This window comes from Triturus cristatus, chromosome 7, assembly GCF_964204655.1.
Source record: "Triturus cristatus chromosome 7, aTriCri1.1, whole genome shotgun sequence".
Classification (NCBI taxonomy): domain Eukaryota; kingdom Metazoa; phylum Chordata; class Amphibia; order Caudata; family Salamandridae; genus Triturus; species Triturus cristatus.
In genome coordinates this window covers 1,853,286,007-1,853,310,346 of record NC_140590.1, presented here as the reverse complement: position 1 = coordinate 1,853,310,346, position 24,340 = coordinate 1,853,286,007, and the positions used below count along the sequence as shown (strand labels likewise).

At 43.1% G+C, this 24,340-nt stretch overlaps 1 protein-coding gene across 2 annotated transcripts in view; it reads right to left on the bottom strand.

Moving 5' to 3' along the window:
• Positions 1-10,538: 10,538 nt before the first annotated feature.
• Positions 10,539-24,340, bottom strand: part of LOC146813451 (uncharacterized) — a 245,015-nt gene continuing 231,213 nt past the window's right edge. For both annotated transcript variants that reach the window (XM_085620213.1, XM_085620212.1), the window contains exon 7: positions 10,539-23,580. In XM_085620213.1, coding sequence (XP_085476339.1) covers positions 20,939-23,580 — 2,642 coding nt within the window. In that variant the 3' untranslated portion in view covers positions 10,539-20,938. The remainder of the gene's footprint in view (positions 23,581-24,340) is intronic.

The window sequence follows — 24,340 nt, the reverse complement described above, 5'->3', positions numbered from 1 at the left end:
AAGTGATTATAAGCATCAAGAGAGTAAACAAAAGATACAGTTCTACCATGGTGTAGCCAGTGTATGTATGCATGCATTTAATACAAGGTAGTAATCAGGCGTACTCTTATTATGCGAACCCTACTCTGCATGTACCTAGTAGGTGTGAAGCCAAGAATCCCCCAAGGGATTCATCTACCCCATTATGTGGCAGGAGAGAATGTAGGACCCCGTCTAGGTACCGAACAGGCACCCTTCAAGGAGATGTCAGACCGCTGTGTGGTGAAGTCTCAGCATGCAGGGACCCTCGGTGTCGGCTGAAGGGCCTCCTCCACTAATCCTATGTGATGCTGATTATTTATATGAAAAGCATCCTTGCAATGTACGTATAGATTAGCAGTGTTATGGATATGTAGATAGCCCTGTCGTGGGTGAAGATAGAACAACACTTGAACATCTGCACATAAAGGCTTTGTACTTAGTGTTCGAGGCATTGTGATAATGTTATACGAAGCCAAATGTGTAAACAAAAGTAGTTTCAGAGAAACTAATCCAACATTGTCACACACGCGAATATGTGAAAAAAGTCACAGCAGAAATGTTACTGTGAAAAGGAGGACATAGTAAGAAAGGGGGATAATGTAAGAATCGAGCAACTTCGCTACATGGACCTAACCCATGGCTCATAACAAGCCTTTACAGGAACGTCGGAGGGTGCCTCTTACCTGTATAGGTACCCCGACTATGCTTGGCGTCCTCTTTCCGGACCTGGGGGAGCTTCTGCTTGGGCTCCCTAAGAGGATACTCCTCATGGGGGAAGACTTCAACATGGCTCTCTGTGACACTAAAGATCGTAGTCCCCCACAACCTTCCTGTTCCTAATAGGCGAACATCCATGCGGTCCTAGGAATAGGTGACGTTTGGCGGGCACAAAACACTTCACACAGTACTTCACTTTCCATCCCACGGCAGCCTTTCCCGTATTAATTTTATTCTCATATTGGCCTTTCGTATCCCTCACTTCCGTGATGTACGCCACTTGGCAAGAGGGATTTCCAATCACTCCCCTGTATAAGCGGTATATAGTTTAAGTAAGCCGCAACTTTGTAGGGTCATCACACTGGTACTTTAAGATCCCGGGTGTTCGGGAGGGACTGGTTAAAACCACAGAGCAATATTTTAAAGAGAATTTAAAATCGTAAAATATCAAATACTTTGAGAGGCTTATAAAACTGTCATTAGTGAACAAGCTCTTTCCCTGACAATCGGACACTAAAAAGAGAAATGGCTAGCTGTGGTGGAAAAACTTGAGAGTGATATTTCAAACCTTAAAGTTAATCTGGTAGGAGATGAGACCCAGGAAGTCAGAAGTAATCTGAATCTCAAACAGCAGAAATATAGGGATTTGGTGACACAGGCGGCTAGGGTCAGGCATGGCACAATGCAGCATTGCATCTATGAAGTAGGTGATAAAGCGGGAAACTATTTGCTTGGTTAGACAGACGTGAGAGGGCGAGCCGCGGGGTTACTGATATTCACTTGGAGCATGGGAAGCACCGGATAGATCCACAAGATCTTGCCGATTCTTTTGCAGCCTACTATACTCACCTCTACCCTCCTGTAAGTAGGTCTACCAGGGAAGACTCCCGAGAATTCTTGGCTGACTTACATTTCCTGACTCTCTTCAGAGTACAAAACTCTCACTGAGTGCGACCCCATAGAGGAGGAAATTGCACTGCTGAATCGTAATATTCAATTCGGTGAAGTAATTGGACCTAATGGTCTCCCAATAGAGCTTTATAAACTCACCACCTCTACAATAGCACCTCACTTGTTTGGGATGCATATGGAGAGTCATACTAAGGATATCCTTCCCAAGGACCAACGACTAGCATCCATAGTATTAATACACAAAGAGGGTAAGCCGGCAGAAAATTGTGCCTTCTATCGACTTACTTCACTACTCAATTCAGAATCAAATATTCTGGCCAAGCTCTTGCCATCCAGGCTTATTCAAATAATACATAAATGAGTACATCCAGATCAGTCTGGCTTTATGCCCAGCAGAGATACTGCTCTTAATTTGCGGCGACTTCATGGAGTGCTGGGTCGAGTTGGCAAAATTCGGGACGATGCGGTAGTCCTGTCACTTGATGCTAGTGTGGCCTGCGATACGATTGAATAGCTTTACCTTTTCGCCGCATTGGAGCGGTTAGGCTTCGGTCCCAAGTTTCTGTCCTGGCTGAGACTCCTCTACTCCAGACCCCTGGCTCAAGTAGTTGTGAATGGTCGGACCTCTTGGACATTCCCCCTCGGGCACAGGACTAGGTAGGGATGCCCTTACTCATTGCTTTGATCCTTGAACTCCAGGCAGCTTGGGTCCAGATAAACATGTTGATTTGCGAATTGCGTTAGATGGAGGAGTGGGAAGAATGTCTATGTCTCTAGACATATGATTTCCTGGTGTACATCGCCGCTCCACAAACCTCCGTATATAGAATATTAGATATTCTTCACCAATTTTGGTAAGTACTCCGGATATACTATTTGATTGGTCCAAATCCACAATATATGTCCTCCTTGGTGGGAAACCTAGTCTACGACCTGACTGTAGGGCAAACGTAGTGTTGGATGGATTCCGATATCTAGGAATCTATGTTACCAATGATCCTGAGCTGTTTCACTCTAATAACCTCCAAGATTCCCTGTTAAGTCTTCAAAGTGATGCCCAACATTGGAGGTCGCTCACTGCTCTGAAGAGTGGCATTATTCAAAATGATGGCATTGCCGTGGTACGTGCTGCAAAATACACTGTCCCCCGTTCCTGCTGCCTATTTTAAAATTATAGAGGGTGAAGTTAGAACCCTGTTGTGGGATGGAGGGACACCTTGTGTTGCCCTTACCAAGTTAATGCAAGATTGGTATGATGGGGGAATAGCCTTACAAGATGTACGAAAATATTACTGGGTGGCGCAAATAGGAGTCATTAACCAATAGGTTCATCAACCCTTGGATGACCCAGCATATCGCATGGATCGTCATATCTTATACCCTGGTGGGTACCTGCGTGCACTTTACACTAGTCCTAAGCATCTGACCCTCACATGACCAACATCGCTTACGGCCCAAATTTGGTATACGACCAAGTGTTGGGCTGGGAAGGCAAGATTACTCAGGCAACACCACTATGGAACTCTGAGAGGTTGGGTACATTGAGGAAAATACCTCATAAGTATCTCCAGGGTGGGGGATCTCCGGGCCTGCGGGACGGTATTCCCATTTTCAGAATTGCAGAGAGAATAACAGCTGGCACCTGCAGAGACCTTTCGCTACCTTGCGGTTCGACATGCACTTTGGGCAGTGATCCCCCAGAGGGAAGTCCTGCTGGAATCATCACCTTTGAAAGATAGAATGTTAGATGATCATATGCGCTGCAAAGTGATCTCCCTCACCTACAAAAAGTTAATCAATAATTCCCCAGATATGCTCCTTCCCTTGCGAACCTGCTTGGATACCAATTTGGGTGGCCTGGCTGATGAGGACTGGCCCGAAGCTCTCGCCTCCCCCAGGGTAGTGGCGATTCAATCACAGTTTCAACTCGCCCAGCTAAAAATACTCTCATGTCTTGCTTCTCCTGCACTGCAGGAATTAAAATGGGCAGAGTGCCTGATCCTACTTGCCGTAGGTGGTGTGGACAGAAGAGATTTTTTTTGCATATTATACGGATGTGTCCTGCCATCAAGGCTTATTGGAGATCTGTGGTGGCTTGTAGGAGTTGTGTGTGGTGATGACCTCCCTAAGCAAAATGGTGTCTTCTTAATGTTTGGGATGCCATGGACCCAAGTCGTCTGGAGCAATTCTGGGTAACCTTGGGCATAGTGATTGCTAAACATAATATTGCCCGTATGTGGGGGGGGGGGGGCAGAGTCCCTACCATGCCTCAGAGACTGGAAGAGAGACATGGACCTGTGTATGGTGGCGAAGAGAGTGGTGTATGAAAGCAGGGGCTGCCCTAAAAAGTGGTAAAAGATTTGGGACAAATTTTAGTGTCTACAGAGGGAGTCCGTGTGCCAGGCCCAAAATGATGTCCTTGGGGGCCCAGAATGTTAGTCATACAGCCTCTGACTAGCACCAGGCTGCACATCTGTGTATATTTGTTTGACTAAGATATTATTTCTTCAATACTTCCAGTGAATGGCATACTATTATTTGTCCTAAAGTGATTGACACTCTCTTGCCAATCTGTACACCTATGTAGATTTGTTTACCCAATTTAGGCAACAAGTTTTCATATTTTGTTTTAAATTAGAACTAATTTATTGGATTTTATTTTGATTTCTTCCTATCATCGTGTGTGGGTACTGACCACAAGTTTTTCTTACCCTTTTTGCTCTGTGCTGTTATTTCAAAATGCGCCTCTAGCACTATTCCCTCAGGACCCTGGAGATCCGCCTTTAAAATGGCAACAAGTTTCCCTTGTTCTATGCATATTTGGGTTTTATCGATGAACAGAGGTTCATGCACGGATGTCCACATAGCTGTCCAAATAATTGTTGAAATTATTTAGAAGGGTGTTGTTCTTGGGATATGATGTGTATAGGGTGAGAGGAGATAGAGCATTAAGTTGTCTATGGAGAAGTCTTTGAAGGGTCTGAAGGTTTGATCTCTTTTGTGTTGACCTTGGTTTGTTGGTAGGACGCTACGCATGGAAATAGGGATGACAAAGTTGTCGGTCCAGTGTGGTGGTATGGGTGGTTTGCTAGTGATGTTGGGAAGACAAGGTTGAGGATGAAGCCTTTAGAGTGTGTTGGTTGTGTGGCATGCTGTGCCATGCTGAGTGTATCTGAGGTTGAAGACAGTGTCCCTTGTTTTTTTTTTTAGCTTGTGATGTCTCGGAGGTTAAAGTCACTTAAGACGATCACCACTCTTGTTTTGGATGGACGAACTGGAGAGATCTGAGAATTCATCAATAAAATCCTTGTTCTGCCAGGAAGGTCAGTAGACGAGACAGAAGGTGGCAGTATGAGTTGCATTGAGGGTGAAATCGCATGTCAAAAGCTCAATGGAGTTGAGTGTTACATGCCTGTCTATGGTGCCGGCACCAGGAGGACTTATGGATGACAGCGCGGCCTCTTCCCTTCTTATGTTGTAATCAACTGCTTTGAAGTATTAACGCTTGAGCAGTTAGTAAACCACTGGCCATTTCTGGGCAAACCACGTCTGCAGGCAGACTGAGAAAAACTGTAACGTTTTGTAAAGCATGGGCTGTGAGGCTGTTCACATGACTTTCGAAATACAGAGCTGGTGACTGGAAGAGTAGTGGGGGCTGTAGGGCAAGTGTTTGTGTATAATGTAAAGAGAAAAGACAGGAAGTAACGCAAGTACTAGGGAGTGGTATGCAATGAAAGGGGAGCAGCTGGACTGATATAATGCACTATTTCCAGATAGGTATTAGTGCCCCTGAGATAATGGCACTGTTGCTTTGAGGGTTACATAGTGGCATTCTTTCCAAAAGTGCTTATTACACGGGTGGAGGGAGGGATGGGGGGGCTTCTTTCCATGGCCATTCCCAAAACCTATGTAATAAGATAACCTACAAAGAAAGTGTGATGCCTAAAGAATCTTTTTATGTAGTAACCACATGTTAAATTGACTAGAGAGCAAAACTGTTACATTTACCAAGTAAAAAAAAAAAAGATGCGGAAGATGCTGCTCTTAGAGCTCTTTCTGGAGTACCGCTTCTAGGCATATACTCTGTTCTGTATGCTAAGCCTTACATGGGCGAAGTGTTGCTTATTCATGTTTTGACTGTTTATGTTCAACAGTAGTTTCATTTAAAGGTTTTTGATTGAATTGCAGTTTTTCTTGTTCATTACCACTGCTCATGTATAAGTTGCGCTATTTATGTCAGACTCCACCTCTTGCACGACCTTCCCAGACAATTGGACACACGCAACTGCCCAAACCCTCCTGGGACCCTTCAATGCTCGCCATCTACAGACCGATCTTCCTGCTACCATTCCCAGGCAAGTTCTTAGAGAAAATCATCAACAGAAACCTCACCAACTACCTAAACAATCACCAACTCATCAATACCTTTCAGTCTTGTTTCAGACTCAACCACAGCATGGAATCAGTCCTCATCCCCAACCCAGATGACATCCGCATCACTCTGGCCATAGGAGACACTGCGGCCCTCATCCACCTGGGTCTCTTCACAACGGTGATGGATCTACTCCTTCCTGACTCGAAGGACCCAGTCAGCCTGGAAACATACACCTTGGAGTTCTCCAAGAATCCTCCCTGAGCACAACATTCAACGCATACATGATCCTTCTAGCTAGCATCATCCCCTCTTACACCAACATCCTCTCCTATGCCGACGACACTTAACTCATTCTCTCCCTCAAGGACAAGATGTCCAGTACCTGGATCAAGTTCAATGCCCGCATAACTGAAATCGCCCACAGGATGAGGACCAACTGTTGGAAGCAGGACGTCAACAAGACTAAAATTGTGTCTTCGGGAAGAACCTTTAATTGCAGGACTCCACCTGGTGACTGAACGAGCTAGCACAGACACCCAAGCCAAAAACCTTGCAACATGACCGCCCAAGTCAATGCTTCCATAACCTGAAGATACTGAGCAAGATTTCAAATGGCGGCCAATCAGCACTCAGAAAACCGTCACACAGACCCTGGTCACAAGCACGCTGGACTACGGGAAAACCCTCAATGCCAGGATCAACAAAACAGTCACCAGAAGGTTCATTCAGAACTCGGTGGCCAGAATCACTCTCAACCTCCTACGATGCACTCTCATCACACAACACATTAAAGAGCTCCACTGGATCCCCATACCCAAACAAGCATCGTTCAAAGCTTTCAAGGAACTACATAAAACTGGTTCAGCATACTGCAACAGTCGCAAACCTTCCAGACACCTCCACTCATCCAGACTTCAACTAACAAACAACCCTCGCTTATGAAAAACCAGACCCGCAGGTTGAGCCTTCGCCCAACTTCCTGAATTCTGCAAGCTGACGACCTGACTTTATGATTAGAGGCCCTGCCTGGTCTGGCTAAACTCCTACTTGCTCAGCGCCAGGATACCCTGCCCAGTGATAGTGGGTTCTACAAATCTGCATAACAAAACTGGAGGGGCATAATATAGCAGACAGGGTCATATGACAGAATGGGCCCCAACCATGGTGGTTGAGGTAGTGAAGGACAACAGGTGTCCCGGGACCCCCCCCCCCCCACTATGACTGCAAACTGTGCCAGGTGCAATTCATTCCTCGCTTGACACTCAGGGTGGCAAGGACAAGCAATCATGGGCTTCTCAGCAAGGTAAACGGGGGAATGGGCAGAGCGCAGCAACAATAACATACTGTGCCCAGCCTAGTACTTATCTTTTTAGATATGAAAGCACTTTTAAACCCACATCAAAATTAAATATTACACAATGTAAACACTCTAGTATACAGAACAGTTGAATGTTGGGCTAATCAAGAAGAACTACACTCTACTCCCTTTCCTGGAACATTCCTCCCTCTTTCAGAATCAGGATTCCTGCTGTTACTGCTAGGGAGTGGGTAATTATTAGGCTCAGGTGCAGATTAATCAAAGTTCTCTAGATCGATTTGGCAACTCAGTTCAATGTCTTAAGCTCTCACAATCTCAGCGCTCAACAAATGTTTTACCAGTGCATTTTTTAAGTCTCATTCTTAGGAGCGCCTAGGCTCCCTACGGTTACCAGTAATCCTTGGGCAGCCATCTAGTCTGAGCAGGCGCAGGGGTGTGGTGTTCCCACGCATATGAAGCGGACTCTAATGGGGCTCTAATTGTTCATTGTAGCAGCACCTGTGTGCAGTTCGATCTCTGGGGACTTGACTCAGGCAGGCTCCTGCAGTGGCACCAGTTCTCGACAGAGGCAGTCCTCCAGGGGTACTACAAATCAGCACTTTATCTATAAGGGGCTGCAGCCCCAAGACAGAGTTCTCTATGGGTGATGAGGCAGTTGCATCCACCAGGCCAATTTGGGGGCTCCGGCTTTGGCAAATCATCGGTTCTCTGGTTGGCGGCGGCAGCACCTATTTCACAATGGCACACTTCCGATACAGTCTTAACTGCAGTTTAACAAATACCATAGAAAGGTACCAGGACCTCCTTTCAGCACAGGTCACTCCTGGATTGCTCTCTGAAGATTGCCACCTTCGTCTGGCTGCTCAACACCCCGGGCCTCATCTTCCTGGACCGGCTCGTATCTGTAGGGCAAGGCACACTATTGCCCTCCCTCAGCAGGCAGTCTTCTTCAGGGAGATGCCCCACACCTCCAGTAGAAAGCAGTGGCTTCAGGTGATGTCTCCCCTCTAGGAGTCTGGCTATCGAGTCGACACCAGCAGCTCTGATAACACAGCATCCCTGCAGAGCACTTCCTTCCTGGTCCTTCTCTGGCTGCTCTCCAGACAGAGCCTTTGTGGAAGTGATGCTTCTCACAGCAGGTAGCACTGGGGCCGTCTCCAAGCTGGAGTACTGAGCACCAATAACGGGAACAATGATGTATGCCTTTTCTCCACCTGGCTGTCATTAACCTTGCTCAAGCAGTAATCAGGGACAGACAACAGGGCTAGCCTGGTGTAGAAATATCCTCATCTTGAACAAACAACAGGTACCAAATTCTAGTGCTCGGGAAGAACTTATCAGCAGTCCCTTGCTAACAAAGCTTCATGGAATTTTCTAAGGTAGCACTGTCTCCATCCTCCTCACGTCAGTGCTTTAGTCTCAACCCTCCAGCCACAGGAATGCAGGCATCACACTTCTACTGTCTGGGGAAACTATCCTCTCCCCTCCATCTTCTGCCATGTTAAGTCAGGGGCATCGAAAATGGATCCTGCTGGCTTCGGTGCTCAAACACTCTCTCACACACACACAGTCAGTCTACCATACAAGTATCACCACACTGGTTTGGGGCTCACATAGCAGAAATGTACAAAAGAGGGGTCAACAGGCCACACTTTCCTTGTAACAGAAAATACTATCTAGTCACACTACATATTATCAAATATGGTTCGCTGCCACCTAGTTGTGCTGGAACACTCTTAAGAGTGGGGGTGCTGCCATTAATGTTATATCGTTGAAGTCACGGGGATTGTGAAAAATCCAAGTGCCACATAAAAAAAAACAATTGCAGCAGACGTTCCACGCTCCTTCAACAGGAGTGTGGTACGGGTGAGGTATGTAGCAGGTGGTGAATTTTAGAGCACTGGTGAGGTAGCACACCGTCATTTACAGACAGCACATTTCCCACTGAAATTGCACTAAATTTCCATAGACATGCACTTTTACGGGTAAAACTATATAGCACACAATGTGTGGTAATTGGGTTTAGGTAAATATTTATCATTTGCACATCAAGTGCCTTGATTTGGTTTTATCCTATTAAAATCTTTGTTACATTTACACTTCGGAATTTAAAAGAATGGGCCCAGTTTGTTCTTTCCTAACTGAAGATATATTTTAAAAACAAGTGAATTATTGATTTACAGTAATTTAAATGTTGTGTGTTGGAAAGAAACTGACATCTTACAGTCTTTCCTTCCACTTGCCGTAACTCAAGAAAGATTGCCACATAGGTCACTATTACAAAACCCTCTCATTTGCAGTCAGAGAAATAAAAGTCAACACCAGTTTCAGAAGTAGTAGCAGTTTGTTAGAAGACATAAGCTGTTATTTGGCGTTTGTCTTTGAATGCACAGCATCTGCGACAAGATAAGCACAAAATTTAAAGGCATCTTAACTACTCGTTCCCCTTCTGAACTCCAGCATGGTCATTTTTGGGGATGCTGCAGCACCTCCTGCACCCCTATGTCCAGCGTCTACCCTGCCACGTCTTCTTTAAGTGATATATCCAGACCAGGGAAGCCAGTCCGCTGTTCACTTGGAGGACAAGTTAGTGTGCCCTCGAGGATCACAAAACAGGCCCTGGACCTCATATTGTCAGGCACAAGCCCAGGCCTCAGTGCATACAGTAGATTAGTGGGACGCCAAATAGCAGTCAGGATACCAGATCCACATGCAGCCCAAACTCTGGGCAGGGTACAGCCCTGTGCACTATGAAGGGGACATTGTTATCCCAACAATTTGCACTGGTAAAGCACCAACCACCGTCGTTATTGCATCTTAGCACCCTTTAATATGTGGGATCTGGCAGTTCAGAAGGTTTTGCATGCTAAAGGGCTGCTTTTAAAGAGTTTGCCTTGATTGTGGGTTTCACAATTAGGACACCTCATAGCAAGGCGTGGCTGTGGTCAGCAGAGGCCTCTAGACTTGACCTCCCAGCACTGCCCTCTATTGCTACAGGTGCCAAGAGATTATGAGCTAACATCTTATGTCCTTTTCGCAGTCCCATTCATAACACAGGAGCAAAAGGCCATGAAGTCACCTTTCGTGTAGATGCAGTCAAATGTTTCAGCGTTTACAATAACAAATATAACATTTAGGTCTGAGAATTTTAACAGCCATGCAATAACACCTGCATGCAAAGAAAAACTCAATGTATTCAATGTAAAATCTTTATTGTACAGTAAACATTATGACAACGGTTTAATAGACTGTATCATAGAAAAAACAGACCCAATGAAATTCAGTGTAACGGTTTGAAGCGCCTCTTAGCCATCAAAGTACTGAATACAAAAACCTCAACATTCAATTTTTTTTTAAAGTTCATGTAATGTTTCGACTTCATGCTCAAGTCTCAGAAGATGGTAAATGCCGCCCAGGTACAGTCTTAGCTCTGCAAGCATTGACAACAATGTCCAAAATCATCAGTGTTGAGAGCACCGCACACATTTTATCAGCAAAATATCATCGCAATGGCATCACTTATAATCTTAAAACAAGTGCTTCAATACAAGTTGCCTGGGACGACCACGTGCTCCCAAAAATACCAATAAGACCGGTATCGGCAGATCTGGGATAAACAGGATATTGTGGTATTCAGAGCTGCCACAAGGAACCCAAAAATGCAGAATTACTGCAGCAATAGAGACTGCTGCATCCAGTTTCAAGTCATTACAGTCACACTCAGCGTTAAGCTAGCGAAATGTTTGGGGGGACAGGGCTTGAAGAGTGGGGGTGCAAGTCTTGCAATTCCAGATTGTGCTGGAATCAGGAATTCCTTGACTCAGAATGAGGGCTTAAATGATCTGATGCCAGAGTGCAAGCAAGCTCTTCCAGAATCAGGCCCTTGGGTTTCTTGAACAATTACCTGCATTGTGTGGGACTTATTCACAAAGGTAAATTTGGTCGTGCACATACGTTTACAACCAAATTTACCTTCTTTACATCTGCTAAACATTCCCAAAGGGATTCCTAGCGGGTGTTAGTCCATTTACTAGGGGTCGAAATTGGGAGTTACAAGGTGTGGTTTTTGTTTCTGTATTTAGGGCTGTTTGTAAGCATTCACTAAATGCTCTTCTTTCTACCCTGGAAAGGCTCGGAAATTTACTCCAGGCAAGGACTGTCATACCTTTCCATCAATGGGGACAAGGAGAAAGGCTCACCCCCATATTTGCTGAGGTGGTAAGGTGTTTCTCCATGAGGATTTTATTTTCTTGTTAAGAAGAAAATATGTGCATTCGCACAGGGCTATCATAATTCCTCTTTGTGGAGCGCTCTGCTATGGAGATACCCGTACATAATAAGTAGGTTTCTGCTGAGAATGTCACATGACCTTCGGAAGAATACCCATGGGGACCTACGTCTAGGTCAGCTTTCCATGCGTATTCCTGAGAATGTTTGGGAGCTCCTGAAAGTTGTAAATCTACACTCACAAACGGGTATAAATCTGAGAGTGGAGATCAAGACGGTTTGTGAATTAGGCCTGATGTTGTTAATCTCATTGCAACAACCAGCTAACTACTAACCCATTCCTTCTGAATCCATCTGTACGGATGTAGGCAGCTTACGCTCTGGGCTTCATCAGAGGTGTGAAGCACAATATAAATGCAACAACAGTTCAACAAAACAGCCTTGATTTGCTTCTGGACCCGGTACAGGGTATGGTGGGTATCAACTTCAAATATTGTTCTGGCAGTCCTGCAATTTTACAATAAAGACATATGGAAACCAGCAAAATATCAAATTATTGGTGATGACAGTGTGGTGCAAAGAGATGCCACTGCGGACTGATGTCATTTGTAATGTCAAGAATTGAGTTCACAATCTTTCAGCTTAGCTTTTAACCATAACATTACATTAAAGTTTTCTTCATTGATATTTAGTTTCAAAATTTCGATGCAACTTAATCAAAGTCACCCTCATCAGACTTTGTCGCACCATGGAGAATCTTACTTCAGGAGAACTTTCCGACTACATGTGAATAAAAAATGTACCCCAAATGCAGATAATATGCAAATAGTAAACACAGCAAGAACTCTATTGGCATGGAAGTGCTTAACCAAATACTTACAACAAATGGCATTAAGATGAAATTGATTAACTATAAAACAGGAATGTCAGAATCACAAAGATGATGAGGGCTCCTTGCTCAAGACATCAGAGTGAAAGGGTGGTGGGGGCTGGCAGTATTGGCAGGGGCTCTGATTCTTAGCTGGATGCTAACCAAGGCTGTGGGCAGGCTGCAAAGAGACCCTCTGGCAAGAATACGCTTTTATAAGAAGAAAATTAGAACCTTTTTGAAACTGCACACTAAGACAAAACGGACATACAAAGTACATGAGCAGCTCATAATGGATTTGTCTAAACTCCAGACTCGTGACAAAAGACTGCTAACATAAAATAGGTAGAAACGGGGCAGCCATTTGTGAGTCTACTTTACATATGCACATGTTTATTATGGTCACGGGCCATTCAGGAAAGGGTATAGGGTGAAAATTAGTAACAGTGCATAAGAAATCCTAAAAAAGAAATACAAAAACCCCTAACCTAAGACAAAGAAATACTATAGTGAAGAGAGGTAATAAAGGAAAAAATAAGTTAGAGCAATGTATACATTTGATTCCTTAATTGCAATGTAACAAATTAATATTGATTAGGGTCGAAATTAGGTTTTTGAGTTAAGTTTTGGTGCAGATTACATGTTAGGAGCAAATATGTCCACAGGTCTGGGTGGCCAGAATTATGGTGTCCAAGCAGTACCTTCACACCTGTTAACTTTCATTATAAATTAAACCCTACTGAATGGGGAAGGACTGTACAGACAAGGATTACCCGGAAATTAAAATGCATGGAATTCTCAAATTCATGGGGATTAATGTTCTCTTTCATCACCTGCTCAAAGCAGGTGGTAAATGAAAGCGGTGGGGAATGTGCAGGGTGGTTGGGTGGGTGAGGTAAAGGGAATATTTGTTCTGGCATGGGGCACACTATATGCTTCCCATTCATATAGAAAAAAGTTTGGGTGGAGCAGGGTACAAGGTTTCAAACCCACATTTGATTTACTGGATGGAACTATTGACTGGTAAAATTAGGTCTGATGTTCCCACACTGGCGAAAACAGGGCTGGTCGTGATCAGACAAAGCAGTATCCCACCCATGGATACCACTCCGGCTGACGTGTAATCAGGCCTCTGGTGTTAAGCTAGGTAAAAGGGGTAACGAAGAGGAATGCAGTGGATAACATGTAGGGTAAGGGCAACCGTTATGGTAGGTATTATGTTTGATGGTCTATTTTCAACATTGTGTTGTTCTTTATTTTGGACTTGACATAGCAGTTATCCTAATGGAAAATGATGCTCTTACATGCAATATTCTTAAATTTCAAATCACCCTTGTAAAAGATCTCTCTTCGGAAGGCAGCCGACTGCTTTGTACTACATTCTGCCAAAGCACTGAGCTACGTGATGGAAGGGATATGCCAGGATGAAAAAATGTAGGTGAGTCAGTATGTAGCAAATCAAGCAAGGAATCAGTTTGTTCTTTTGACAATATTGGATCCTCACAACTTGATAGCAGAATTGAAGATGATGTAAAGGCAAACTGAGAAACATTTTGGAAGCTAATACAAACAGTCCATATCTAGCTGGGTGGAGGTGCCAGTAACAAGATAAATATTTTCTTTACATATTGCACGTACTCCCAATGCAGTTGTATTATCAAGCATTCAACCTCCTTTAAACAGCAGTATATATCTTTATGTGGGGTCGGGATAGCCTAAGAGGAGAATGTTGGGTCCCTTGTAGAAATAAGTCCTGAAAACCCAAACCAGAGTAGCAAGGGAGGGGGAAATAGAGGGTAGTGATGGCTTCACGAAGAACAGAGCTTATTCCAAGATGATACGACTAGAACACAATAGAAAAGCAGCTTCAGGTGGAGGTGCTACGTCAGCACGCATATGATGGCAATGATAAAAAGAAGGATCGAGAAACCATAACATGAACTTCTAACACCAGTCTCACCCATCTTGTAGCACTCATTGACTTTCATCGGCGGGAGGGGGGGGGGGGGAGGTTGGGGGGATGTCAGCATTCACTAGAAAGAAGCAGAGACGTTAAATAGCTATGGGAGATAGGGCTTGGAGGTGGCTGAGAGGCACCAGATTAGTGTCAAACCAGAATCATGACAGAAGCATCTGTACAAATGTAAGGCATTCAACTCTTTTATGATAAATGTGTGGCTATTAAAAGAACAACACAATCAATCAGAAAATGCGGACACAAAGGGTGGTGGCATCTAAGAAACTGACTGAATTTGAAACACTGGTGAGTGAAGGAGGATCATTGTGTACAATGGTAACCAAAATATACTCCAGATTATCCTCAACCACCTACAAACATTAGCTTAGAAACTTTCCGAGTGAAAAGGTTGGGAGTGACTACAGAATCTCACACTCACAGAAACCAGTAGTCAGAGAAGCTTCAGAAAAAAGGACCGCCACTTGTCTGAATATGTGTCATCCCTTACCTCCAATGAGACCGAGAATCAATGGCCAACTAAGTTATAGAAATATTGAGTTCTACAAACTGAAATGTCACTGCTAGACCCAATGGCGTCACCGAGGTGCAGTACGTGTAGAAAAGACATTAACAAAGCTTGATGAAGGCTTCTGTCAAAGCTATCTATTTGTGAACAACATGGAAGGAACTTGGAAGAGAGGGTGTCTGAAACTAAAAGAGGAAGTGAAGTTACGTCAAGCACAAACAACCCCTGAAAGATTCTATGAAGAAGCCACAGAAACATATTTAACAAAATGAAGCCTTGATATTCAATAAAGAAATTTCAGTTGCATAACATATACAGCACGCTTGATTTTCATTTTAAGTAATTGTTCCATAAAGCAATTAAAAAGAAAACAATGCATCAAATAAAATAAATCAAACTACGTGTAACACAATTATTTATGGCTTTGTTTTGTCTTTGATTTCATTTTAATAACTCTAAAACATAATATACAATTTTGAAGAGCCTGATACGGAAAGTTGAGTACAGTGACTGAATAAAATAATCAACATGCCAAAGTCGTGACATGCATTTTATGCAATGTTAGGAATCCACATTCTGCAGGATGTATTGTAAATGTTAGCACAGCCACGATTGGTTGAAATGCACCTGCGTGGGAGACACTCCATGTTCTGGCGCCCCCTGCCCATGTACCTCTCTGCCTAGCATGGTTTCTCCAGGTTACAAATATCAGTATTTATGTCAGTGTACATAGACCGAAGTGGTTTAGATTTGCACCGGGGTCCTCGATTATCCAAAATGATCCCTGCAACCTTTCACGTTTTCTGAATTAGACTAAAGTTAATTTCACGTAATTCCAATATGTGTTTTCAGACTATGTTCTTACACTGGTACATAGAAACCTAGAAGTTTGATATTTCAGGCAAATTTCTGATAATTGTGCTCGCTTTTTGAGTAGGGCTCGACTGCTTGAATGTACATTGTAGATCGACCTTAAGGGGTAGGATCCAGCTGGAGTTGGGCTTTATGTTGCAAGCACAAACACTGATTGTATACCACAAACTGTTTCTTCCCACTGTGCCCTGTGGTATACTGAACAGCGACCATTACAACTATGGCCTTCAGTGTATTTGTTCTTGTGACTGGTGGCAGACTTAAATGAGGAGACCAGTCCTGACAATGATGGGCACTGAGTCTAGGGAGGTAGACTTAGTTAAAAACTGCAAATATATGTGGACTGTGTAGGAACGTGAAGTCAGGCTGGTTAATTTAACAAGCTGGTTGGGGCATGCTGGTGTCTAGCACGAGAACACCCTAATGTCCACCCAGAGCTGGGCTATCAGGTGCCAAAATGTGCTTTTAATCGCAGCTACGGGTAACGTGATCAATGAAAGGAGAGTTATTTATTTATCTTTTATGTTCAAATGTTAATACTCTAAAATGTCTCACTTGTGAGAATAGCTTCCCCTGTACACAGCTAAGAGCCCTCTTGAGTGTCAAACGCTGTGTTTGAGTGAATAAACTGATCGTCTGCAAGCAAGAGCCAATTTCCAATCTAAACTGGGTGGTGGTAGCACACATGCAACATATTTATTGATGAAGTTCAGAGTCCAGACATCTGCGGTGACGAAGGACCCACTCTTACATCACGGTACCTGATAACAAACAGACTTGTATTTTTATTCTTAGCTCGAATGGCAGAGCGCATGGAAACGAGGCTCAACTTGTGGCTTTCACTGGATGGCGACAGGGCTCACTTGGTCCCTTTCGAAGACATTCCCTTCCTACTCACATATATTTCTTTTGCTACTTGTTATTTTTAGACTCCGATATACAATTCCCATCAAGACAAGTTACAGACCAGTCTTGCACAAAGTCCTTTCCCCATCATCCTTTTCTATGTCTGGAAGCTAAGCGCTCACCGTGCTTTCCACAGCATCAGGATGTGCAAGTACATTCACAGCCCTGCAGGTGGTCAGTGCCTGCCTGCTCCAACCCCCAGTCAGTATCTTCCAGCTGCTTTTCCAGTGAGTGGGGAAGGGGAGTACGTTGTATGAAGGAATCAGGGCTGGATCACAAGAATAGTCTATTCACAACTTCTATTTACTTGCACCTCCCTAGGCTATGCTTTATTCCGAGGCTTACACCCAGCCCAAGCCTAACCAACCAAAAGGCTTCTAGAGCAGTGCTCAGCACACAGGTCGCCAGCTATAAAACCTGCCTTAAAGAGTAGAGTTTGCAGGATCATGTCAACCACCTGTCTTTGAAAATGCTTTGACAAAAAGGCATTGATACCTTGGTAGGTAAAATGTACCCTGCAATAGCAAGCAATGATGCATAACAGAAAGGGCCACAGATCTCTTCAAGTGATCTTTCAACAAAAAGGTCGCAATACAGAACAAATAAATTGTTCAGGGAAACCAAAGCTAAACCAAGGCCCTGGAGAAACAATTGCAACGGAACATGCAGTGTTGTTAGGTCACTCACCCTTGACCAGCATGCCAAATTCTTCTCTGGAGCTGCAAAGAAAAAACGACCTGAAAGCAGCACATTCAGAAGACTGCACCATGACACCCCTCTCGGAGGCTCAGCAATTCATTTTAGTACACTTTTTTCATTACCTCATTGCAGCTCTTCAAAAATTAGTGCATTGTGTTGAGAAGAAAAGACAATCCTATCAAAGCCTAGGCCTTCCCTGGAGCGATCTCTGTGGCTTGGGGAGCTCTTCCGCAGCTGGTAGGTTTTTGGACACTGCACTACCATTAAATATATTTAATGGCTTTTTGACAAATGCCTCTGAAAATGTCAACTCGGATACAACGGCATGGTACCGAATGTACTTTCATGATCCTCCACGTCAAACATGCATGGGGGTGCTGTCGACAGGGAGCTCCACTGAATCCATCACAGACAACAACATACTGATGTTTGGACATAAAGACACCCCCAGACCGCTGTAGTTGGGGGGTTTGACCACTAATCAAAGATCTAAATGAGAGCTATTACTGCATGGCCCACTAGCCGCAGGAGCCCATTCCTGGCATGGGCACTTGTTTGTCCAGGAAAAAGACCTAACTTGCAGGCAGGCTGAACAAAGTCATGTACACTCTTCGACAAAGCCACTAAACTTTGAAACAGTAGATAATCCCACCATGGCTGGACAGTAAAAAAAAAATGCTGAGTCTTCCAAGGTTTAAACTAAACATGACCAGCAAAACTACACTTGATAACATGGTGTCTGTCCAAGAAACGGAAAGCAGTATTTACAGTTTATCTTGACACTAGTTTGTGAGTGGGGTACGACAACCTCCCAAAATCTCTTTAAATAAGCTCATCCTGCAACACAAATTATAATTTCATTCTTCACAAAGTGACAAGACTCCTAAATACCCAATCATGAAAATTCAAAAAAGAGACTCCGATTCCTCTTAAGACAGTATGTAAGGGGAAGGAGCGAGAAGGGACAAGAAAGTATGAGGGCAGCCCTGCAGGAACACCATAGGCTGCTCTACAGATTCCACGGTGACAGTCAGAAGATGGTTATTTTTCCAACTTTTGAGAGAAATGGAACTGCGCAGTGGTTCCTGAAAGACTATGCACTCGAAACAGACACATGGACTTGGTTTGCCGTGCGAAGAAGGTTGCAACTTCTAGACAAATGTTGTGGTGATTGCTTTGGAAAGAACCCTCCCCTTCACCCCTTATTTCTGATTTAATCGAAGGAGTAAACCATTGGAGATGACAGACTTGCTATGCAATAGAACACCCCCTTGGAGTGACTAGCAGCTCACCAAAACACAAACAATCAACTTTTCTGCTCTTGGTTAGAACCGGAGCTTTGTTCGTGGCTGCAAGACTAATTTTATGGTTCCCCAGACTGTGGTAGCCAATCAACCATCCCCAGACACATGAGAAGATGGTGGGGGCAGGACCCTCCTCAGTCAGAGGTTATTTCTAGGAGTACGAACACGCCCTTGGTCATTCTGCTCTGTTGAAACCTGCGAGATCTACTTGACAGGAGAGAATAAGCTAGACTTCGGAGCAGTCTGTACGTCTCACTGCACTCTTCTGGCTAAGCCAGGAAATACATTATTTTGGCTATTTTAAAACTGCAAATGATTAGTGATGGAAAACAAGGATTTATCTAATCATTACATCCATCTTTCTGCAAGTTTCACCTTTTTCCGAGAGGTGCTCAACAGATAAAATATTTTTTTAGCTAACAAAATGTGGATTACTTTATTTGTACCTTTCCTACACTTAAAGTCTGCACCCACACTTCCTTTCTAAAGAGAAACTGAAAGCTTGACCGGACCAATGTGGCAACTTTAAGAGACTACTTACTTAAATGTTTTTTTTCCTGGCAGCAGCAATCTAACCTATGGTTCGGGCCCAGGATATTATTAAAGGTGACCATCTAGTCCATTCCATACAGAGGGTGCTAGACGGAACAGAACAAGTCAAAAAGTATCAACACTTAAAATTAGTATAGGGGTGAATTCAACTTTTTTTTTTTAGCAAAATTGTTAGTAACTGTGTTACCCGTTCACAGATAGAAGATTTTTTTTTTTTGAAAGGTCGGAACACGAGCTTTATACCTGAATGAGTAAACAAACATGTGGGCTTTGAAAATGCTATTTATAGATATGGCTCAAGCACTATTCTTTTAAAGAAGAGCTGTGAGCAGATTACCTTTGGTTTTGTAGTAATATAGACAGACATGGTACACTGCTCAACTAATCACTAGATGTTTCAGTTCTGGAAAATGTCATAGATTCTACACATATTTTGCACATATTTTACAATGACACAAGCGCAATAAAACATTTGAAGAGGTTTTAGGATATCATATAAAATGATATACATTTTTTTTTGCCAAGTATTAGATATCTCATAGCTTCAGTTCAACTGACATCAGCTTGCTTACACACTGTCTTTACAAAACCCACACTTTCATTGGCATTACCACAGTCACAACAGCACTGTGGTAACATATGTAATACGAGGAACTAGAAAAAATACAAGAACTACAGAAACACCCTTCAGAGAAATAAAAGTTCTAAATATTATAAATGTTCAAATTCCCATCTTGATTGCTAGGTATCTACACGCAGTCTCAGGGCCCCAATCAATGGTGATCATTTAACCGTGAGATTTAAAAATAGATCAATTCTCTCTCAAATCTGCCCTTGCCCACCCACATCAGATTTCTTACACTGATGTTTCATCCCAGCTCAACCTCTGTCTTTGCAGGTAGCTCTTAAAATCCACATAACCGGTATTAGTTGTGCATCCTTGCCCCTAGACTGCAATATGAAACATACTTAGACGTCTGCAGTGTTTCAGTTATCTCCTAGTCTGAATCTGATTCATGTGGTCTGGGACTCGTACAGGAAGAACAGAGTAGCCTGTATTTGCTGTCGCAAGTTAAGCACATAAGCAAACATTTAAACCCTTTGCAGTGCAAAATCAAAACACAGCAGCAGTCTATTTATAGTGAACAGTGGAATTTCTATTGGTTTCTTCAATAAGTCCGTATTTTGGGAAATATGAATACAAATATTCCAACATAAAAATGAAAGACCTTGAATCTCTCCAAACATCAGCTTTATGTATGAATTTATTTAAATTTTATTTTTGGAGTTTTGACTTATATGGTACCTGCTGAAAGATTTCACTCCACCATCCTCAGCTTGCTGTAGGACTTCACTTCTTTTTGAAACATAATATTTTACCTCCACATCTTTCGGAAGGGTACAAATATGTTTGTGCTCAGATGTCTTTTTGACATGTAGTACTGTGTACTTTTGCAAGAGGTTCTTGTAAGGGCTGTGTCCCTATATCACACTGCTTAGGTCTTTACATGTGATGAAAGGGACCATGTGCATTCTTGAGCCGAGCCAGGGCATGAAACAAACATTCCCAGTGTGTGTTCTTTGATGGCTATTAATATTTAGGTTCTTACTGAAGCACTTCAAATTTTTAGGACATAGGTATGGTTTCTCCCTGGAAGGTGCTTCATGAAATGCCAACAGCTATCACTTCTGAGATACATTTTCTGTGTGTGTTTCTGTGTGTGCCATTGAGCCATTTTTTCCATTATGTCTTCTCCTTATGTGATCTAGAAGATTTCCCTTCTGACTGAAATGCTTTTCACACTCAGTGCAGGGATAGGGCCTTTCTCCTGTATGTGTTCTCTGATGGGTGACAAGTTGTGCATTTGAATTAAACCCTTTTTCACATATAATGCAATGAAAAGGTCTTTCTCCTGTGTGTGTTCGTTGATGGATAAGAAACTGTGCCTTTATGCTGAATCTTTTCTCACATGTAGGGCACTGAAAAGGTTTTTCTCCTGTGTGTGTTCGCTGGTGGATAACAAGTCGTGTCTTGATACGAAAACTTTTCTCACACGCATTACACTTATAAGGTTTCTCATCTTTGTGTCTTCTTTGGTGTAACAAGAGGGTACCCATACGATGAAAGCTTTTCCCACATTCGGTGCACTGGTGTTTCTCTCTTTTATGTTTTCTCTTATGACTACCAAGATGAGCCCTCAGTCTAAAACTTTTCTCACATTGATTACATTGAAACTGATTCGAACTTGTACGTGTTTCAGTATTGATTATAGAATTGCCCTTTTGAAGGAAATTCTTTTGAAGTTTGTGATACTTTCTTTTTCCATGATGTCTTCGCATATGTAGCAAAAGATATCCATTCAGGCTAAAACATTTTTCACATTCGGTGCACGAGTATGGCTTTTCCTGGTTATGTATTCTCTGATGGCTCACAAGATGAGCATTTAGTCGAAATCGTTTATCACACTGACTACACTGATAAGGGTTCAAACCGTCCTGTGCAAGTATGGGTGCTACTCCACTGCCAACCTGAAATAGCTTCATTCTCCGATCAGCATCCCTGCTCTTTGCATGATGCCTGCTGATGTGGACATACTGACTTCCCTTCAGTCGGAAGCATTTCTCGCAATAAGGGCAGTGAAAGGGTTTCTCTTCAGTATGTGTGCTGAGATGGCTCACAAGTTGAGCTTTCAGTTGAAAGCTTTTCTTGCATTGAGGACACTGATGAGGTTTCTCAATGTACTGTGTTTGCATCTGTGCTACTGCATTATCATTCTGATCTAAGCCTGTTTCACATTCCATTTCGCTTTTCTTCTGATGATGCCTACTAAAGTGTACCATAAGACTTCCCTTCAGCCTGAATTGCTTCTCACATGCAGTGCACTTGTAAGGTCTTTCTTCTTCATGTCTTTTCAAATGTCTAGCAAGATGTGCTTTTAGTGTGAAGCTTCTCTCGCATTGAGAGCACTCGTATGCTTTTTTGCCATCAGGTTTTCTATTATCTACTACAGAACCCCCCCCATGAAGGAATCTCACTTGAAAGTGAGGATTCTTTTTCACTCTATCATGGCTTCTAGTGTGTATGACAAGATTTCCCTTGTGGCCGAACCTTTTCTCACATTTAGTGCACTGATACGGTAGTTCTCCTGTATGACATCTCTGGTGGTTAACAAGACGAGTCTGTCCTGTAAAGCTTTTGTCACACTGAGAACAAGGATATGGTCTCTCACTATTATGCTTTGCCATGTCTACTCCTGAAATGCCCTTTGGAAAAACACTTTCTTCACTTTCAGAACTTTTTATTTTTTCATGTCGTTTTCTGTAGTGCAACATAAGAACTCCCTCACGACGAAAACTTTTCTCACATTCTGTGCACTTGTATGGTCTCTCACCTGTGTGGCTTCTCTGATGACCAACAAGGTGCGCCTTCAATCTAAAGGTTTTCTTGCATGTAGCGCACTGGTAAGGGTTCTCTCCTGTATGGGTTTTACAGTGGAGGTACAGGGCGGATTTCCTTTTGAAGTATTTTTCACATTCAGTACACTTATATCTTATGTCCCCATTAGGCAAGGTAATGTGTATTATCTGGCCCCACTTTAGTAACACTGCTTGCTCAAATTTAGTATCATCCGCCTCATCACTATTGTGTGTCACTTGCGCCTTATTTCCTTCCCAATTTATATTTTTCTTCAATTCTGTGTTGTGTTTTTCGCCGATGGGCAGACTGCTTAGTTTGGATTTCCTTGTATGGAATTTCAGATGGTTAACAAGATGTGCTTTCATACTGTAACACTTCTCACACTTATGACACTGATGTGGCTTTGCGCCCGTGTGTGTTCTACTGTGCATCTGAAGGGCAGTCTTTAGATGAAAGCTTTTCTCACACTGCGGACACTGGTAACGTCTCTTCTTCTTCGGGTTGCTATGTAGTTGCTGGTATAAAAAAAGACCATTCTTCTGACTTAAGTGTTCTGAACTATCTGCACCTTTATATTGCTGTGCATTTGATGGACACACAGGAAGGTCTGCATTTCTAAGGTTACTCTCAAATGTAACATATTCTGCTGATGTCTCAGCACAATAGCTTCTCTGCTGTAAAACGTAATGCTGAAGATTACCGAATTCACTTTCACAATGCTGTGTACTTTCTCTTCCCAGCTCATGGTTAGGTTCGGACCACAGAGGATTTCCACAGTTTGTTGCTTTTTCAGATGTCTGGATCACCTTGGCTTGACTCTTTTCTAAGACAGGCTCACAACGGGCAATCGCTTTGTTGTCATTTACAGGCTCTCCACCAACACCATTACTCTTCAAGGATCCATTACCTGCAAGAATAAAATGAGATTCAAATCAACAGCGATCAATGCATGAATATGGATGTAGAAACAGTTGTGTCTTTGAAATATTTTATCCATGCACAGGCTGCAACAGAAGGTACTGGTTGATCACTGTGGTAATGACCAAATTCTATTCATTTAGCCCCTTGTCCTAAGCTTATGCGATTTCGCTCTACTGCACACCTACCTTTGCACTAAGGAGGAGCGCTCCCTAGCAGTGGGAGAGGCCAGGAACTCTATCAAGGTACATATAAAACTTTGTACACTCCCAGCCTCTCAAAGCCCCATGCGCTGTAATATAGCCACCTCTCCCTTCAGTACAGTCTAATTCTTCTTAGTTCGGACCAATTCTCCAGCATGCCAGAGGAATGACCAATGGAAGGAGGGCTAGGCTCTAAGCATCAGTAAACCTTATATGGCATGACAACAAATTCACTACAGTCGAGTTTCATATGGATTATTCCCACGCAGAAATGTGACTTCCTCCAGCGATCATGGAGGTGCATTAAAGAAACGTCTTCGATAATAGGGTTCTTGTGAACATTCCACAGGATTGTTCAGACAAAGGGACAGTCCAATAAGACGGCATTACAAAAAAAGAAAGCGGTCATCTGTACAATACGTTTAACATCAATGCATCATATTGTATCTATATTCCAAACATGATGTGGTCTCTGAATGGCAAGATATCAGTAGAGGAACTGGACAACGTTTTTTTTGACAAACATATTTTCCAACGATAAACGCT